The sequence below is a fragment of the Cuculus canorus genome, chromosome Z, assembly GCF_017976375.1.
Source record: "Cuculus canorus isolate bCucCan1 chromosome Z, bCucCan1.pri, whole genome shotgun sequence".
Classification (NCBI taxonomy): domain Eukaryota; kingdom Metazoa; phylum Chordata; class Aves; order Cuculiformes; family Cuculidae; genus Cuculus; species Cuculus canorus.
In genome coordinates this window covers 28,320,237-28,336,342 of record NC_071441.1, presented here as the reverse complement: position 1 = coordinate 28,336,342, position 16,106 = coordinate 28,320,237, and the positions used below count along the sequence as shown (strand labels likewise).

Sequence of the window (16,106 nt, the reverse complement as noted above, 5' to 3'; positions counted from 1 at the left end):
GTTACTCCATTTCTTCTTTTGAATATCTACTTACATTTTTCTTACGATACTCAGTCTGGTATATCCAGAAATTCTCCATCTCAATTTTGCCCTTGTTTGACTCTAGCTAACATGCAACCCACTTCACCTGAGAAATCTTCCTTGCTATTGTGCAGAGGGATATAGTAACAGAATTTGTAACATGAGAGGACTGTGTTGCATTGTGCTGCATTTGACCTATCCAGGTCAACCAGCTAGCTACTGAATAGCTCATGAATACAATCATAACTGATACTGAAACGTCTTCAGATATAACAACCTGCTCTTGCTTTATAAAAGCAGTAGGCATTCACCTACTTTTAGCAGCAGCTTATCTGAGAAGAGTACAACCTAGGGGGTCACATCATCAGATACAAGGCTGGAACAGAGGAGATAAAATTAACAAATATTTCAGCACTGCAGGATTCACTTAAACTAAAGGTCATTGCTGACATGAATGACACTAATGTCCACCTACCAGCTTCTTGGCAGGGGAATAGCAAATACAGCTCAGAGGACACAACTGGGTAAAGCAAAGCTTTTAAATCTGCTTGATTTCAGTGATAAAAAGTCGTCTGGTCAGTAGCCATACACATTAAGCAAAGGTTGAAGCACTATGAAATATTCCAGTTCAACAAGCAAGAACAGCCAAATGCATAATTTCACTGCCCAGTACTGTACAACCATGGCAGTGAATTTCTTAGGTTTTAGCACAAAACATGCTGTGCAGTTCAAATTCTACTCACTAAAACATAGACTGAGACTATTAACACGTCTTTCTAGCTTTTAGATGTCACAATTTACCCACAGAAATTGGACCTGAAAGTTACATTTCCTTACAATATATTTAATTATCATTAGTGGTGTTTGATTAAATTTGTTTTAACTATAGTGTTAAAATGGAGGGTTTGAAAAGATAAAACCAACTTAGAACTGTTATACACACACAAGCATACTGTGGCACAAACTATGCAATTTAATTTAGGACTGTGACACAATGATGAAACTTAAGCTCGTACTGCAGTTGTGGCATAACTGTAATTGTGGTACAACTCCCTCTGCGCATACTCAGTGCACTTAAGCACCCAGTCTTCTGAGTGGTGCAGGACCATCAGTTTACGCACAGATGATACAAGCAGTTGACTTAGACACGGTAAATGACTGAACTACGCATTTGACTAATTGCTATAGGACCTCTCCATACAGGATCTTCAGGCAGCCCAGCAGGCTCCTCCTGTGCATATGACAAGTGACGGGCAGAATACATCACTTCAGGAAGCTAAGGGCATCCTGGGTGAGGACTCTGGCTGACCCAACAGTCCCCCCACAGTTTCTGCTGCAAAAATGACCAAACAGTACATAGATAAGAAACCTGTCAGTAGTCAACAGAAACTATTCCTGCAGATGCAGTTAAAGCCATGCAAAACAGTCTTATGTACACAGTTAACATAAGAGGTGTTGTGTATGTAGCTTATGGGAAATTATAGCAATGGATCACAAATGTTAGAATGGTTACGTAGGATCACAGACCAGCTGTATGTAAAACCTAAGAACAAATGCAGTTTGGGAAGTCTTAGTCTGGGCATCTCCCCTGGTCCAGTTGACAATACCCCGTAAGGATACAGCCTCTTGTCAGTTGCCACCACTTTGCAAAGCTCAGAATAAACTATTTCTTTTTCTTAAATAAACACACTGTCTATGAATGTCTGTACAACACATTGAGTTGTAATTCTTTAGGAAAATTCACTGAAGTTACAAAAAGAGAGATTCTGCCCTACACCACAACTGTGTACCTCTGTTAAAGGCTCTGAAGAAAGACCCTTACCTGTTATTGTTACACTACTTGATCTCAAATATAAAAGAAAAATATACTTAAGAATACACAGAGAATTAGATATTATACAGAAAAGTCTCAGTGAGCAAACAATAAAGGTAGCAGAGCTTGTTTGGTCAGAGTGGACTTTATTTTGCCTATTTCTAAGAGCTCCTTGGCCATGTGAGTCAGTAGTAGTAACCATGTAGTAATACAGTCACACTTCAGAAGCTGGTAACTTCTCTTTGAATAAAATCTTAGGCTGTACGGACTCTGACTGACCATCAGATCACACACACGGGTTATGCAGGTAGAGTCTGTCCAGCAGTGTGCACACTGGATGGAAAGCTGCCAGAGCAGTGGGGCTCCTGGAAGCTGTTTCAGCGCTGGCTGTTTCTTTCTCTCAAATACAGACTTCCTCAGCTGTATTTTCACTTGAATTTGTAGTTTGAATGCAGCTTGTGTCAGTCTGAAAAAATTAGTGCGGATCCCTCCTACGTTTTCAAAAATGTTAACTGTAACAAGTGCTGTTCCAGTTTTCAACAGCACAGAAAAGTAACTTCAATTTGGTTTAATCTTTCAAAAATTAAAAAACAGAATAAAACAAAAAAAAATTCAAGGGGTTAGGTATCCAGTGCTTACTGTGATTTAAAAGTCTGTAGCACATCTTAAGGATGTTTGCCTTCAAGCAGACTAATTGATGAATTTAAGCTTTCTTCTGTGTGACTGAAAAATCAGAATAAAGCTTTCTGCCCTGGATATTAATATGTGTGGTTTTGTTGGTTTTTTTTAATAAAATTTGTTTGGGACTTTTGGGGTGTTTTTTTCCTGTATAATTTTAAGAATGTTGGCTTGCATAGATGATGGAAAGATGACCTGTATTCTGTGTACTCAACAAACAGTCTTAAGATGTCTGCTCAGAAGAAAAGACCATCCTATCAATATAAACTCATCTTTATTTCATTTATTTATTTCTCTTTCTTCCCCCTTAGTTCATCTATTACTGAAACCTGCTTAATTATTTAAAATAGACTTCTCTATTGCCTTGTTAATAATAGATCACTCCTGCTGTGGAAAAAGTGAAGCAAATTCATCTCCATGAGAACATTTCACTTCTGGAGTTATCAGAATTGAGAAAACCCAGCAACTGAGAACTCAAAGGCTGAAATAAAATATAGATAACCAAAAAGAACAGAGAAGGAAACCAATGCATCTTGGTTCTGTTATACCTGAAATCATAGAATCACAGAACCATACAATCATCAGGTTGGAAAGGACCCACCGGATCATCAAGAAATGCTTGTCTTCAGCTCTGAATTTCAACTTAACAAATACAAACTACTCATGCATGTGGTTTTACTTTATATTAGGATTTATTCTAACATTGCACTACCTTAAGTGTCTGTAGAGGAACAGAGACTGTGAACACCAATAAGAAGGCTTTGCAAAAATGATGTTTAGGCATGTAGCAACAAATTGTGCCCTGCAGGTTAACAAAACTTGGCTTTCAGATCTATTAACTCTACAGATAATGGAATGGACCTCAGAAAAAGGTCATGGTATGTAGTTACAAAATTGAGAATTTCTCCCTCCGAAACATTATTTTCTTCTGATTATGGCAAAAGTGAAGCAGGCAGTTTACTTCTCTGGACATGACAGGACACAAATGTACTCGAGCTCTTGTGTCTTTCAGTGCTTTTCTCAGCAGGTCTCCGTGCTTCCACAACAAAGCACATCACCACTCTCAAAGCTCTGTGACATTTTGAAGATGCTTTTTTAGACATTATGTACAGTTTATATACCAGAATATTTAATTGTATTGAGACATTTACTACACAAAACTATTCCCTTTTCCACTAGAACACGCATTCATCCTTAAGACCAGATTCACACACTGCAGATGTCTTCTATTTAGACTTTCAAATATCAGTATTCTGTGCTTGGCTAGGGATACTCACAGTAGGTTTCTGGTAGAGAATCTGACAGAGAGGAACAACGGGCAAGACTTGTCTTCCATTGGGATAACTGTGTGCATCTAGAAGAACGACTTTTCCTACAGAGTATCTCCCTCTGCCACTCTCAGGCAAGTGCATACCATAAGCTCCATGCTGGTCTCCAGCTATGAACATTATTCAGTATAAAGTGAACAGATTCTCTCCTTTTTCACACTCAGAAAATACAACCTAACCGCAGTTCCACAGTCTTTCCATCATAGGTCAGTTTCCCAATATCACATTTCCTGTAGCCGTGCAACTCTAAAAGCTATTGTATTTGAAACAGATACCTTTAAGAGGTCATATCCAAGTGACAATCTGCTTTGCTTTAAAAAGTTTTCTGATAAACTTTGGAAATATAGGTCCATATCTCACATGTGGGGCAAACTTCAAAAAATCTTACTAAATTTATTTAAAGGACACCCAAGAAAATTTCTCAGCTTTTATCAAACACACAAGTACAATACTTTTCCCACAAACTAGACGTCCAGACTATCTCTCATTCAACTGAAAGCATGCATCACTAAGCAAGGGTGCACACCGCAGCAAATACTATCTGTTGTTAAATATTAAGTAGGCTTTGGTACACTATTTACTTATTCACAGAAGTCTGCTACTTGCCTCCTACATCACAGGACTAACAGAGTTTATTACAGTAGAATTGTCCATGGGCTGTGAGCAATTTTATTTTTCTATATATCTACCAAGAATTTATTTTGAGGAGAAATAAATAGGAATGAGTGAAATTCTTGGTGGATTAAACTGTGAATAAGCCTGGAAACTGGGTATCTTAGAAACAAACAGATACCGTGATCTGTAGCTTTCTTGCCCTCACAGTCATTGCACATCTTCTCCAACAGTCTCAAACTATAGCCAGCTGCAGGCTAGCTGAGCACTTCTGGATTGTAAGCTTATCAAAATAGTCTCTGGTCACTTCCAACAAATATTCTACCAAACATTCTGCTGTGAATGCATCACCCAAATGCTCAGCACTGAGGAGTAACAGTCATGTTCTTGTGAAAAAGGGCAAAAGAGGTTGTCATATTTAATGATTCTCAGCTGCATTCTTCCAACTCCCTGGTTTCAATGGTCTCTCATGGAAAGCTCCTAGCTAAATAAACAGTGATTGCTATTTGGATCTGAAGAGGTCTTAATAGTTTCAGTATAATATGAATAACAACACAAAATGATTACAAATATTTTCAAGCAAATTCTATCTCTAACAGTAAAGTGGCTTTGTTAAAAAACAATGTTGGGACAATTTTCAAACTAGATCTGCAAAATAACTTAAAATAATAAAAGCACCCAATTGGCATCATTTATTTGCACCTCCTTGACACTTCTGGGGGAATAAAAGTGTGTCTGCCTGAAGGTAAAAACACACTTCTTATGTAATTCCTTCTTATTTCAAGGCCAATGTTAAAATCAGGCTGAATAACATCTCTGGCATATATTGATAAACTGAATAGCTCCTGTTCACTTCTCAAGGTAGACAGAAGACAAATCTAAATTTAGATGATTGGGCTTCATCTTTATTTTTTTTTTTATAATTAATCACTCACAGGCACTTAGGCAATCTAATTTTGCCCAATTTACTGCTAGGCAATTCCTGGAAGGTTTTGTTAAAGAAAACAGATTGTTCAGATTGTTCATGAGTTGGCATCTGATTCAAAGAATTCAGTAAAGGAAATATAAATACATCCCTCATCTTCAGTGAGAAACAAAATTACTATCCAGTCCCAAGTCCCTTCTTCTACAACTTGTATTCCCCTCACTGTGTTCAATTTGCTGAGGATCTTCTAAACTATTTGCTTAATTTATTTCCTATTTATTTCCTATTTCCTATTTCCAAGAACACAGACGGTCTGCACACTTACAACTATCATCTCTCTTTGCACTGAGCTATACTGTCATAATACATCAATGTTTTGATTACTGCCACCACTGAAAATCTCAGGTTCATATCTGACAGGCTATGAAAAAAAAATGACTGAGATCTTAACTTTTGCTGCCAAATGGAAACATCTATGTACTTCAATACCTAATATAAACACAGACCAAGGGGAAAACTTGTTTTGTTTACTATATAAATATACCAGGGCTGAGTCCTACTACCAGCATACCTCAGGAAAGTCAAATTCTACAAGGTGCAACAAGATTTTGGAGAGCAGTTGGAGCACCTTCAGGAAGGAGTCTGTGCTCTGAGGATCCCCAACTTAATGTCACTGGGACCATCATGGTACTGGCTGTTACAATCCGACAATCAGGAAATACAAGGAAGTTCTTTGATCCTCCAAAAGACAGCACTTACAAACACAGGCAATATGGTGAACAAAAGGTACAGCAAAAGACTAAAGTGATCTATTTGAAAAAGAGAGGAGAAACAATTACAGCTTTTGGAATTTTTTTAGAGACGTTAAGTTAATAATAATTGTTCTCCTGTAAAGAATAGTTGGTGAAGATTGCGTTAGCCCTTCACATGACTTCTAATAACTCTGAAACAGACATAATTCTTAAAATATTTGTGGAAGTTATTTTTGCAATATAGTTGGTTTTTTTTAAAAAACCTCATTTTAAAAAAATGAAACTATGAAGAAACAAGAAGCCAGCCCAAACATTCTCATCACTGTGTGCTTCCAACAGTTTTCAAGGAAAAATAAAGTCTGGACACTACATTTCTCAGACAGTTTGCATGGCTTTTCATGAACTCAAACACCGTGCCCTAAAAACATCTTCCCATTTGTAGAATATTAGCCTTCATCATCTTAAAGGCAGGTAAAAAAAAAAATCAGAAGCCTGTCACAGATCTACGTGGAGTGTCATCTTTTTTTCAACATCTGAATTCCCTTAGCAGAGACTGAGGTGTTTTAGATAGTTCTGGTGCATTCCTCGAACATTACAATACTGAAGTTTAAAACATCAAATAAACACAAAAAGTTCTGTTTCTGCTGTTCTTCAAAAAAACCCAAGGGTAACAAAGAACATTTCACAGGAATGAAAAGGATGTGTCAGATGTTTGCGGCACAGTTATCCTTCAAGTAATAGTGTAGGTCTATACACTATTTTTGATAAATATATGACTATTTTTGGCATACCAGTTCTTTCCATATCAGGCATAAATTCAATGCAATTAAACAGTTGTTTATGGATTTATATTACTAGAGATGCAGAAACCTCATAAAACTGCATGTAAAGATTATCATACAGGCAGCTGGAACCACTAAACGGGGACTCATTCTGTTCCAAGTTAAGCTTCATGCCAGAAGTACAGAATTTCAGAAATTCTGATTTTGTAAATCTGAATGATGACCTTTAATACTTAGGTTTCTGGAGAGTGAGTGTACTTTATAGTACAATGACAATGCAATATACTGAGTTTTATAACATATTTCTAGAGCCTGCAAGAAGACAAAAAACTTGCAACTTTTCTGGAATATGAATCTGATCTATGATACCACTATAAAGGATATTAAAAAATTTCTGATGGAACTGTTAGAATTGTTATGTGACAGAACATGAAACTTAGAAACCTAGAATTTACAGAAACACACAAGGACAGGTAATAGAAGAATAGTGTTTGGTAGCTATTCTAAAATATCCCATGGCAATAAAAAAAAGTAACAGTATTTGTTTCAGAAAAAAAAACAATCTAAGACCTTCATGTAACAAAATCTTGTCTAGTATAACAGGGGTCAGCAGTGCTTCATAAAGAAAAATTTGCCCATTGATAATGCACATGCTTACCTCTGACATGTTCTCTAGCATACACATCTAAAGTAGACAAAACACTACATACTTTGCTGAAAGGGGACTCACAGAACAAGAACAAAACACACACTACTTCACTGCCATGCATGTCATAATTAAAGAACAAGAGATGTACATAAACTGAAAGCCAAAAGCTTTGTATACTCACATCTCCATCTAGTGGTCTCTGGTCGTCAGAGTCTCTGGTTGGACTGATGTCCTGCCTCATCACCCAGATAGGCTCCTTGGGTTCATCAGGAGTATAAGGAGAACGGATGGTTCGTGTCTTCACTTCCTCAATAGCCTCTTTAATATCCTTGATGGCTAGTGAAATTGCATCTCTCTTCTCCTTGCTGTACCTCTGTACAGATTCTCCTGAGCTGGATGTAACTCGAGAACCAGCTGGGAGCTGGCCATTACTTTCATGCCCACCACCAGCAAGAGTATGACCGTGATCCAGACTCTGCTCTGACTCTGGCATATCTTCAGCTGCCTTGTCTAAGCTTTGGGAGCTCATGCTCTGTTTCACCTCTGCTACAATCTGATCAATGTCCTCATCTTGTTCGTAACTATCCATTCTTGGATAGGGCGCAAACTCTGCCTCCTTCTCAGGGCTGTCAGACTCTCCATCAGACCGTTCATCATAATGGTGAAGGCGGGCACCAAGTGCCTCCTTGCGGTAATTGTCATCTTCCTCCCTTTCCTGCTCATACTGTTGGATCCCCTCCCTAACATCGAGGTCTGGTGTATCTCCTATCTCCTCATACACATGCTCCTGCAGTCCGTAGTCAGCGTAAGGCTCAGCATACTGCTCATCCTCTCCTCGGTGGAAGAGCCGATGTGTGTAGACATAACCCAAGTAGGCTGCATTCATGGCTTCCTCATGTTCAATGGAATGGAAATGTAAGTGATTGGGCAATGTTCGATTATGTATGGCCTCGCCATGCTCAGCCTCAGCATTCTCCGTGTACTCCTCAGACTCAGGCCTGTACTGCACTGCATATGTGCTCTCATCCTCATTTTCCTGAGCTCTTTCTGTATCGTAACTGTCCTCCACTGTGGCTATGACATCCCCTTCTGCGGTGTCTGTGTGATTGTGGAAACCACTCTCAGTGCTGGCTGACCGAGCTAACATCCCTTCCTCCTCCTGGCCAGAGAGGCCCCCTTGGCTGCCGTTTGTATGCCTTGGGTAGCGAGTTGCATACCGCTGTTCCTCTTCCACCTCTGAGTGCTCCAGGTCAGCCTCCACTGACTCATTCACTGCTCCATTCACTGGCTCTTCATTTACCTCACCTTCAGGTGGTCCAACCAGATGGTTCATGGCAAGTTCTGGTGGGTAGGTCATTTATTCTATTGACATTTTGCCTATGACAGCTGGAAAGAAATAAAAAAAAATTCTGATGTTACTCTTACAAAAACATGGATTCAATAAGCAGAACCACAAAAGGCACTCTTCCTGCCCCAGCAGACAAACGCTTGATTTCATCAGCTCCAAAGTCACATTACAGTCACCACAACAGTATCACCTCCCATGCGATGACGTCCAACAGCAGCAACCAACAATGATACCCATGGGGACTACACTTCTCATTTCTATGGACAAATGCTTTGAGGAAGAATCATTGCCAAGCAACTCCTTGGATATGTTTCTATGGGCCACTGCGGCATTTCAGTGATGTCGGCTGGTGCATGTCAGAAAAGATAACTTTTGCCAGGATCTCAACCACAGCAGAGATATGACAGAAATATCCCACCTTTGCTCCACCACTCTCCTTACAGCTCACTAACTCGGTGCAAAGAAGGATGTTGTAATGTAAAAACGACAGATTTCATCTCATCACAAAGTCTGATATTGCTCCAATAAGACACTTAGATATACTACACTTCTTCAGTACAGAATCTTCAGTTGAGCAAGTCACCCTATGCACTTTAAAAAAATCATTAGAAATAAAAACACATTCTCAGGGTATGTGAAGTAAGTCTTCCTTCTCCCTAGAGAATCACATGAGAGCTCAATACAACATTCATGGAAAGTATTTCTAATCACGTAAAGATGGCTTCTGCACCAAACACCTCTCCTAAAACACGGACAAGGTATTACTAATATTCATCACCATGACTACATTGAGACAAGTGAGGCACCTTAACTTTGCTGATTTTGAGTAAAAAAATCTCAAAAGATTAACTAATTACTAGAAAGGTCTGCCAATAATAATTAATATGCAGCCCATGGAAACAGGAAAAAAAACATAATGGAAACAGATAAGCTTCCACAAGTTTCAAAGAGAAAACAGGCCTATCTAGCTCAGAAAGTTTCATTTTTATCTAAAAGCTGCAGCAATTTTGAACCTTGCCCTATGTTTTTAAAATGTACATTCATAAAAAAGGGCATTTAATGTTCTGTCAGGTCTCTAAGTCAAACCAGATACCTATAAGTAAAATACAGCTCTAGCCTGTAACTTATTCATAAGTACTAAAAGAAAAGGTACTTGTTGGAAGACTTCTAACTTGAAGGATCTATAAAAGCATTTGTCAGCTACCACTTAAAAAAAAATAATGTGACTGTAAAATAGAAACTGAACCAAATCTACTAAACAGAGGCAAGGAGGCTCAGGCAACACTTTGCTGACTGAATGAGCTCTGTGCAAAAGAGGGTGGGAATAGCTTCCTGCCATGAGAAAGGAACAGTAACTTCAGTTGCCCACAATTAGAAAAGCTGATAAGCAGGCAAGGCTAGGTGGTAGTTGTGCTACACTTCATGGGCTACCTAATGGGTGCAGCTTCCTGTCTTTGTCACATCTAACGTTTCAGCTTTTAAAACTTAGGAATCCGTAAAAAAGAAAAAAAGCAAATAGAATACATCTTGGTCCTTGTTCCAGACGGACCTTCTCATGGGTCTGGGAAGATCAAGGAACAGATGCTCCTGGAAGCTATACTAAGGCACAAGGAGGACACGGAGATGATGTGAGACAGCCAGCGTGGCTTCACCAGGGGCAAGTCCTGCCTCACCAACCTATTGGCCTTCTGTGAAGGAGCGACTACATCAGTGGACAAGAGAACACCCACAGATGTCACCAATCTGGACTTCTGTAAGGCCTCCAACATGGTCCCCCCAAACACCTTTCTCTCTAAACTGGGAGAGATATGGATTTGAAGGATGGACTATTCTGTGAATAAGAAATTGGTTGGTTGGTGACACCCAGAGGGTAGCAGTCAATGGTTCAATGTCCAGATGGAGATCAGTGGTGAGTGCTGTTCCTTAGAGGTCTGTTCAGGGACAGCGATATTTAAAATCTTCATCAATGACATAGGTGATGGAATTGAGTACAGCTTCAGCAAGTTGGCTGATGACACCAAACTGACTAGTGACGCTGACACCCCTAATGGACAGGATGCCATCCAGAGAGACCTGAACAAGCTGGACAATTGGGGTTATGAAAAATGCATGAGGTTCAAAATAAGGTGAAGGTCCTGCACCGGGGTGAAGGCAACCCTCAGTATCAATACAGGCAGGGCGATGAAGTGCTTGAGAGCAGCCCTGAGGAGAAGGAACTGGTGGATGAGAAGCTGGACATGATACAGTACTGTGTGCTCGCAGCCCAGAAAGCAAACTGCATCCTTGTCTACGTCAAAAGAAGGGGTCGAGGGAGGTGATTCTGATCTTCTGCTCTGGTGAGACCTCATCTGGAACACTGCGTCCAGCCCTGGAGCCCTCAGCTCAGCAAAGACATGGACCTGTTGGAGTGGGTCCAGAGGAGGGTTACAAAAATGATTAAAGGCCTGGAACCTCCTCTATGAAGACAGGGTGAGAGAGTTGGGGTTGTTCTTCTTGGAGAAGGAAAGACTCCGAGGAGACTTTATTGTGGCCTTTCAACACTTAAAGGGGGCTTATAAGAAAGATGGGGAAAAAACTTTTTAGCAGGGCCTGTAGCAGTAGGACAAGGAATAATGGTTTTAAACTAAAAGAGGTGAGGTTTAGACGGAATATTAGGAAGAAATTTTTTACACTGAGGGTGGTGAAACACTGGAACAGGTTGCCCAGACAGCTGGTGGATGTCCATCCCTGGAACAATTCAAGATCAGGTTGGGTGGGGCTTTGAGCAACCTAATCTAGTTGAAGATGTCCTTTCCAATCCAAACCATTCTACAAACCTACGATTCTATGGTTTTCAGAAACAGCTCACACATAGCTTTTGCAAACTACTAAATCACATTAACAGAACAGATGCTCTACACAAACTGATGATTTCTGAAAATAACTACGAAAAATCTCAAACTGTTTTTTCCAAGAAATCAGGAAAGAATGGGCAGGATGCAGGTGTGTATGCAGGTGTGTGCCGGAATTAACAAACCAAACACTCTCCTCCCCCACAACACATGACATAATATTTAGGTAAACTAAAACAATATTGGAGAGCTTTCCATTTAAAGCCTAGAAAAAGAAGGGTAAAAGTGCCAAGGCATAACAGCTCTTTGAAAAGCCCATCCCAAGCATCATGCTTCCACTGAAGACAGTTATAAAATTGCCACTGCTTTGTGAGAAGACAGAACTAGGCTAAAATAGAGGAATGTTTAAAAACTCTACCTTAAATCTGTTGCATTCAAAGTAAAGCCTGACTTGCATATAAGCGTCATTGGTCACCCACAGAAAAGGGGCAGTAATAGCTGAAAGAAATGAAGTCACACATAAACACAGGATGATGACCAACTTCCTGAAATCTTTTAACAAATATAACCCTGCTGCATCTTTAACTGAAATATATTAAATTAGAAATGAAGACAAAATTCAACTACATGAAGACTATCTATAACTCAAGCCAAATAAGGTATCAAATGCCACACTGTTTGTGACAACAGAAGTTCCGATAATATCTGAAAACATGTGATCCTCCTTTAGAAGTCTTAATACAGGCTCACAACGTAATGCATACTATAGACAGACAGCATTACTGACATGGCTAGCTGTGCAACACAAATTACAGAAATTACAAACCATATAAAATATTGCTGAAAATCACTTGAGAGCCCCAATATTTTCCCTGTTTTTGCAAACTGATACTGTCCAAATTTCCACTGGTGAAATTGCCCTCATATAAAGAACAATCTCAGGTTAATTTCAAGCACTGATATCTTGACATTTTCCAGGGTCTGTCTTTTTAAGGAAAAAGGAGGAAACTTTATGCTTTACTTAAAGCTTTTTACTGGAAAATAATTTCAACTTAATTTAATTTCTTAATTTTGTAAACAATTAAATATTATTTTCAATTTTATTTCAAAATTTAAAAAATGAGAAATTTCATTTGTTAGGAAAGAAAATAAGTTTATGTATAAAATGGTAGTATGAATAAATGCCCTTAGGTCACCTAATAGCCAATAACCTACAGTGAAAAGTAAGCTTCTAAGTCAAGTATATTTACTTGACTGTTTAACAATTAGTCTTCAGGACAGTAATTTAAAGAACCACCTACAAAGTTTGGGGCTTAGCATCACTAAATCCCTTTCCTACATGGTAGCTAGAAGACTAGTAAAAAACACAGCTTTTTATTCTTAGTAGCATTTCCCTCAAGTAAATACAAGGTCTGCCTGACTTTTCTCACCAGGCCTTCAAAAAGCACTTTATTTCCAGCAGGCAAACAGAAATCAATAAACTACATAAAATGCCATAGACAAAAGGGAACACAGGCAAGAAAGGTCATCTGACCTTGGAAATAAAGACACAGCATCCATCTGAAAGATAATATACTTGCACATTAATTACCTAGAACAGCAGCTGTGCTCCAGTAGTCAAACATAAATGGGAAAGTGCTATGTAAGCACTCTTAGCTTTGCACTCAGGACTTGATGGATGAATATGTCTCCAAAATAAGCGAAATCAGAGGCTGACTACTACTGCTCTTTGCTGAAGGTACCTTCCTGCCTGAAATAAGAAAAATTAAACAGCTCCATATATTTCTCAAGAAATATACAGAAAATGCTGTAAGTTTAAGGATTTTTCTGTGCTGTACTAAAATAAATGGAAGTAATTCAAACACCATCAAAGAACATACAATCATATTGATGTAAGACCACAATATCCATGCCCCATCCATGCTACTTGTGAAAGGACACGCAAATAAGAAAAGGTGAAAACATGAGTGTTCAGATTCCAATTTTGTTTGTGATTTCTTTCTGAAGTCCAGATTTTTAATTGATTGTTTTCTTGCCCAAGCTGGCAGGAATGATTTTTTTTTTTTAAATTATTATTCCAAACATGCCCTTTAAAGTTCACTTTATAAGAGCATTGTATTCCCACAGTCTAATCCTGACGTTTTGGAATCAAAGGTCACACTCTCATTATGTCTGTGTACTGTTGTTACTGTCTCAAAACAAAGCTGTGTGACTTGTGGAACCATGACTTTACCTACATGCACACACACTGTTTTGTGTTATACATAGGATTACAAGACAACTGAGGAGGGGACCTCAGGAGGTCTCCACTCCAAGCCCTGCCCAAAGCACAGCTAGCTCTGAGTTCAAACCAGGCTGCTCAGAGCCTTATCCAGTTGGGTCCTGACAACCTCTTGTGGGTAAAAAGTTTCTTCCTCATGAACAGTTTGAATTTCCCATGCCAGCTTGTGCTGCTGCTACCTCCCACTCACCCTCCCCTCAATATGCTACCATGAAGAGCCCCACTGTCTTCTTCATCCCTACAGCTGTTGCTCAGTGTGCTTGAAGTCTCCCCTCCTCCTGGCTAAAACAGCCCTGGTACCACAACAGCAAGGGCTCCAGTCACAACATCTCACGTGGCCTCCTCTCACTTCCACCAGACACGTCTGACTGAATTTGCCAAGGCATCCCACTCCAAGCGCAAGTTTTCTTGGCACATTCTCTGAGGAATTTCACAAAGCACATATATTTTTCCAGACTTCAGCAATATATCAGTTTTCACTTGTACAGATACAGTTACCTCAAACGTGTGACCACAAGCTACATTTCAAAGTCTAATATAATCTTTTAGCAAACATGTGTCTTTGGGACACAGCTTCATATTTTATTTTATTTTTTGTTTCAAGAGTCCCTGTACTATAAAATGGTCAAGAATTTAACAGCATGTGCAATGTCCCACTTAGAGAGAATTCCCCACCTCTCATGTGTTAGACAACTCTCACCTTTCCAAACTGTAATCTGCTTGGGAAACCTGATTGCTTCTGCTGCCACTTGCTAAGTAAGCTTATACAAAACGGTTTTAAACAAAAAAAGCCGTGAAACATATGTTGCTTAACAGTTAGGAAAGCAGCACCTGGAAAGTGACATTAACACCCCACCACGTGCATGCACATTGGTTCATACTGATGAGGTTGAACAATTGTGAACACTTGTTATATTTGTAACTGTAAAGCAGAAGAGCTGCATGCACAACATTGCTTCGCACACCAAATTTTCTACAAGTGCTTGTGGAATACATCTATCACTGTAACATTTAAAACAAGTTAAACACATGAGTTTCAATGTTACAATTTGCCTTTAATATTCTTTGCACTCTTTTATTCCAATTTTGTTCAGAATAACACTGGTAGCTTCCATTTCTGACTCTCAGGTCTGCTTCTGAGCTCAGCATCAGCGAAGTTTAAAACACACACTAGTCCGTGGTCAGCAGAAAAGCCCTTTGTCTTCTTTTAAGATACATAAATTTCAAAAGCCGGTAGCTTCAACCTTGTATCAGTCTCTTCTGACCACAGCTAGCCTAAAAGAGTACAAAAATTCCTAACAAATGTAAGGAAATACTGTTATTAAAATAGAAGAGATATACACCGGCCCATGCTTACAGCACCAGCTTGGCCATAGCACCTAAAAGAAGCCCCCTGACTAATGGGAGAACTACAGCTAGCCAAGATCAAGTACTACGGCACAAGACTCAGCAGCCTACCATTCACTTTCCCCAAGAACAGGAAGCACACAAGAAGTCAAATTTTGGGCAGAACAGAGAAAAAAATCGCAAACTCAAGAACTCATGACAAAAGAACCACTAAACTACTAGAACAGGACCCTCACAGGATTTGAGTCTGCAGCAGAACAGTAAACAAAACCTACAGATTCCTAGTTAGGATATAATTACATCTACTGTTTAAACATGAGTGGCTATAAACTTCTCCATATATAACATAATCAAACTGCATGTTACTAACACCAGAGATCCATATGGAACAATAACAAATGGAGTACATTAGCCAAACTGGAAAGGAATTGGAATGTATTAAGCCATAGTGTGCACCTGACTAACTCCAATGCAAATCATACATCAGATTTCAGTTTTCCATTATTTCTAAATCTCTTTTGCCATGCACCAAGGCACAAAATTCTGTGGTGGAAAGGGTGAACAGGTGTCAGCGCAGACTTACCAAATCACATAATCTCAGACTAGCCCTGTGACTACAATTTCTGCTTCCAATTTAAATATTATTTACATCAGCTCCTAAATATCTCTTTTAACTGAATTGACAACATAACTAAAGAAACTTGAAAAGTCACACAACTCTCTCGCGGAGTGTGGAAAT

At 39.2% G+C, this 16,106-nt stretch overlaps 1 protein-coding gene across 6 annotated transcripts in view; it reads right to left on the bottom strand.

Annotated features, from left to right (window-relative positions):
* APBA1 (amyloid beta precursor protein binding family A member 1) overlaps positions 1-16,106 on the bottom strand; it is an 88,306-nt gene that overhangs the window by 30,033 nt on the left and 42,167 nt on the right. For 5 of the 6 annotated variants that reach the window (XM_054053867.1, XM_054053869.1, XM_054053868.1 and 2 more), the window contains one exon: positions 7,742-8,946. In XM_054053867.1, coding sequence (XP_053909842.1) covers positions 7,742-8,917 — 1,176 coding nt within the window. In that variant the 5' untranslated portion in view covers positions 8,918-8,946. Of the gene's footprint in view, positions 1-7,741; positions 8,947-12,157; positions 12,238-13,330; positions 13,359-16,106 lie in introns of those variants that run through there. The other variant, XM_054053865.1, reaches the window with a different exon arrangement.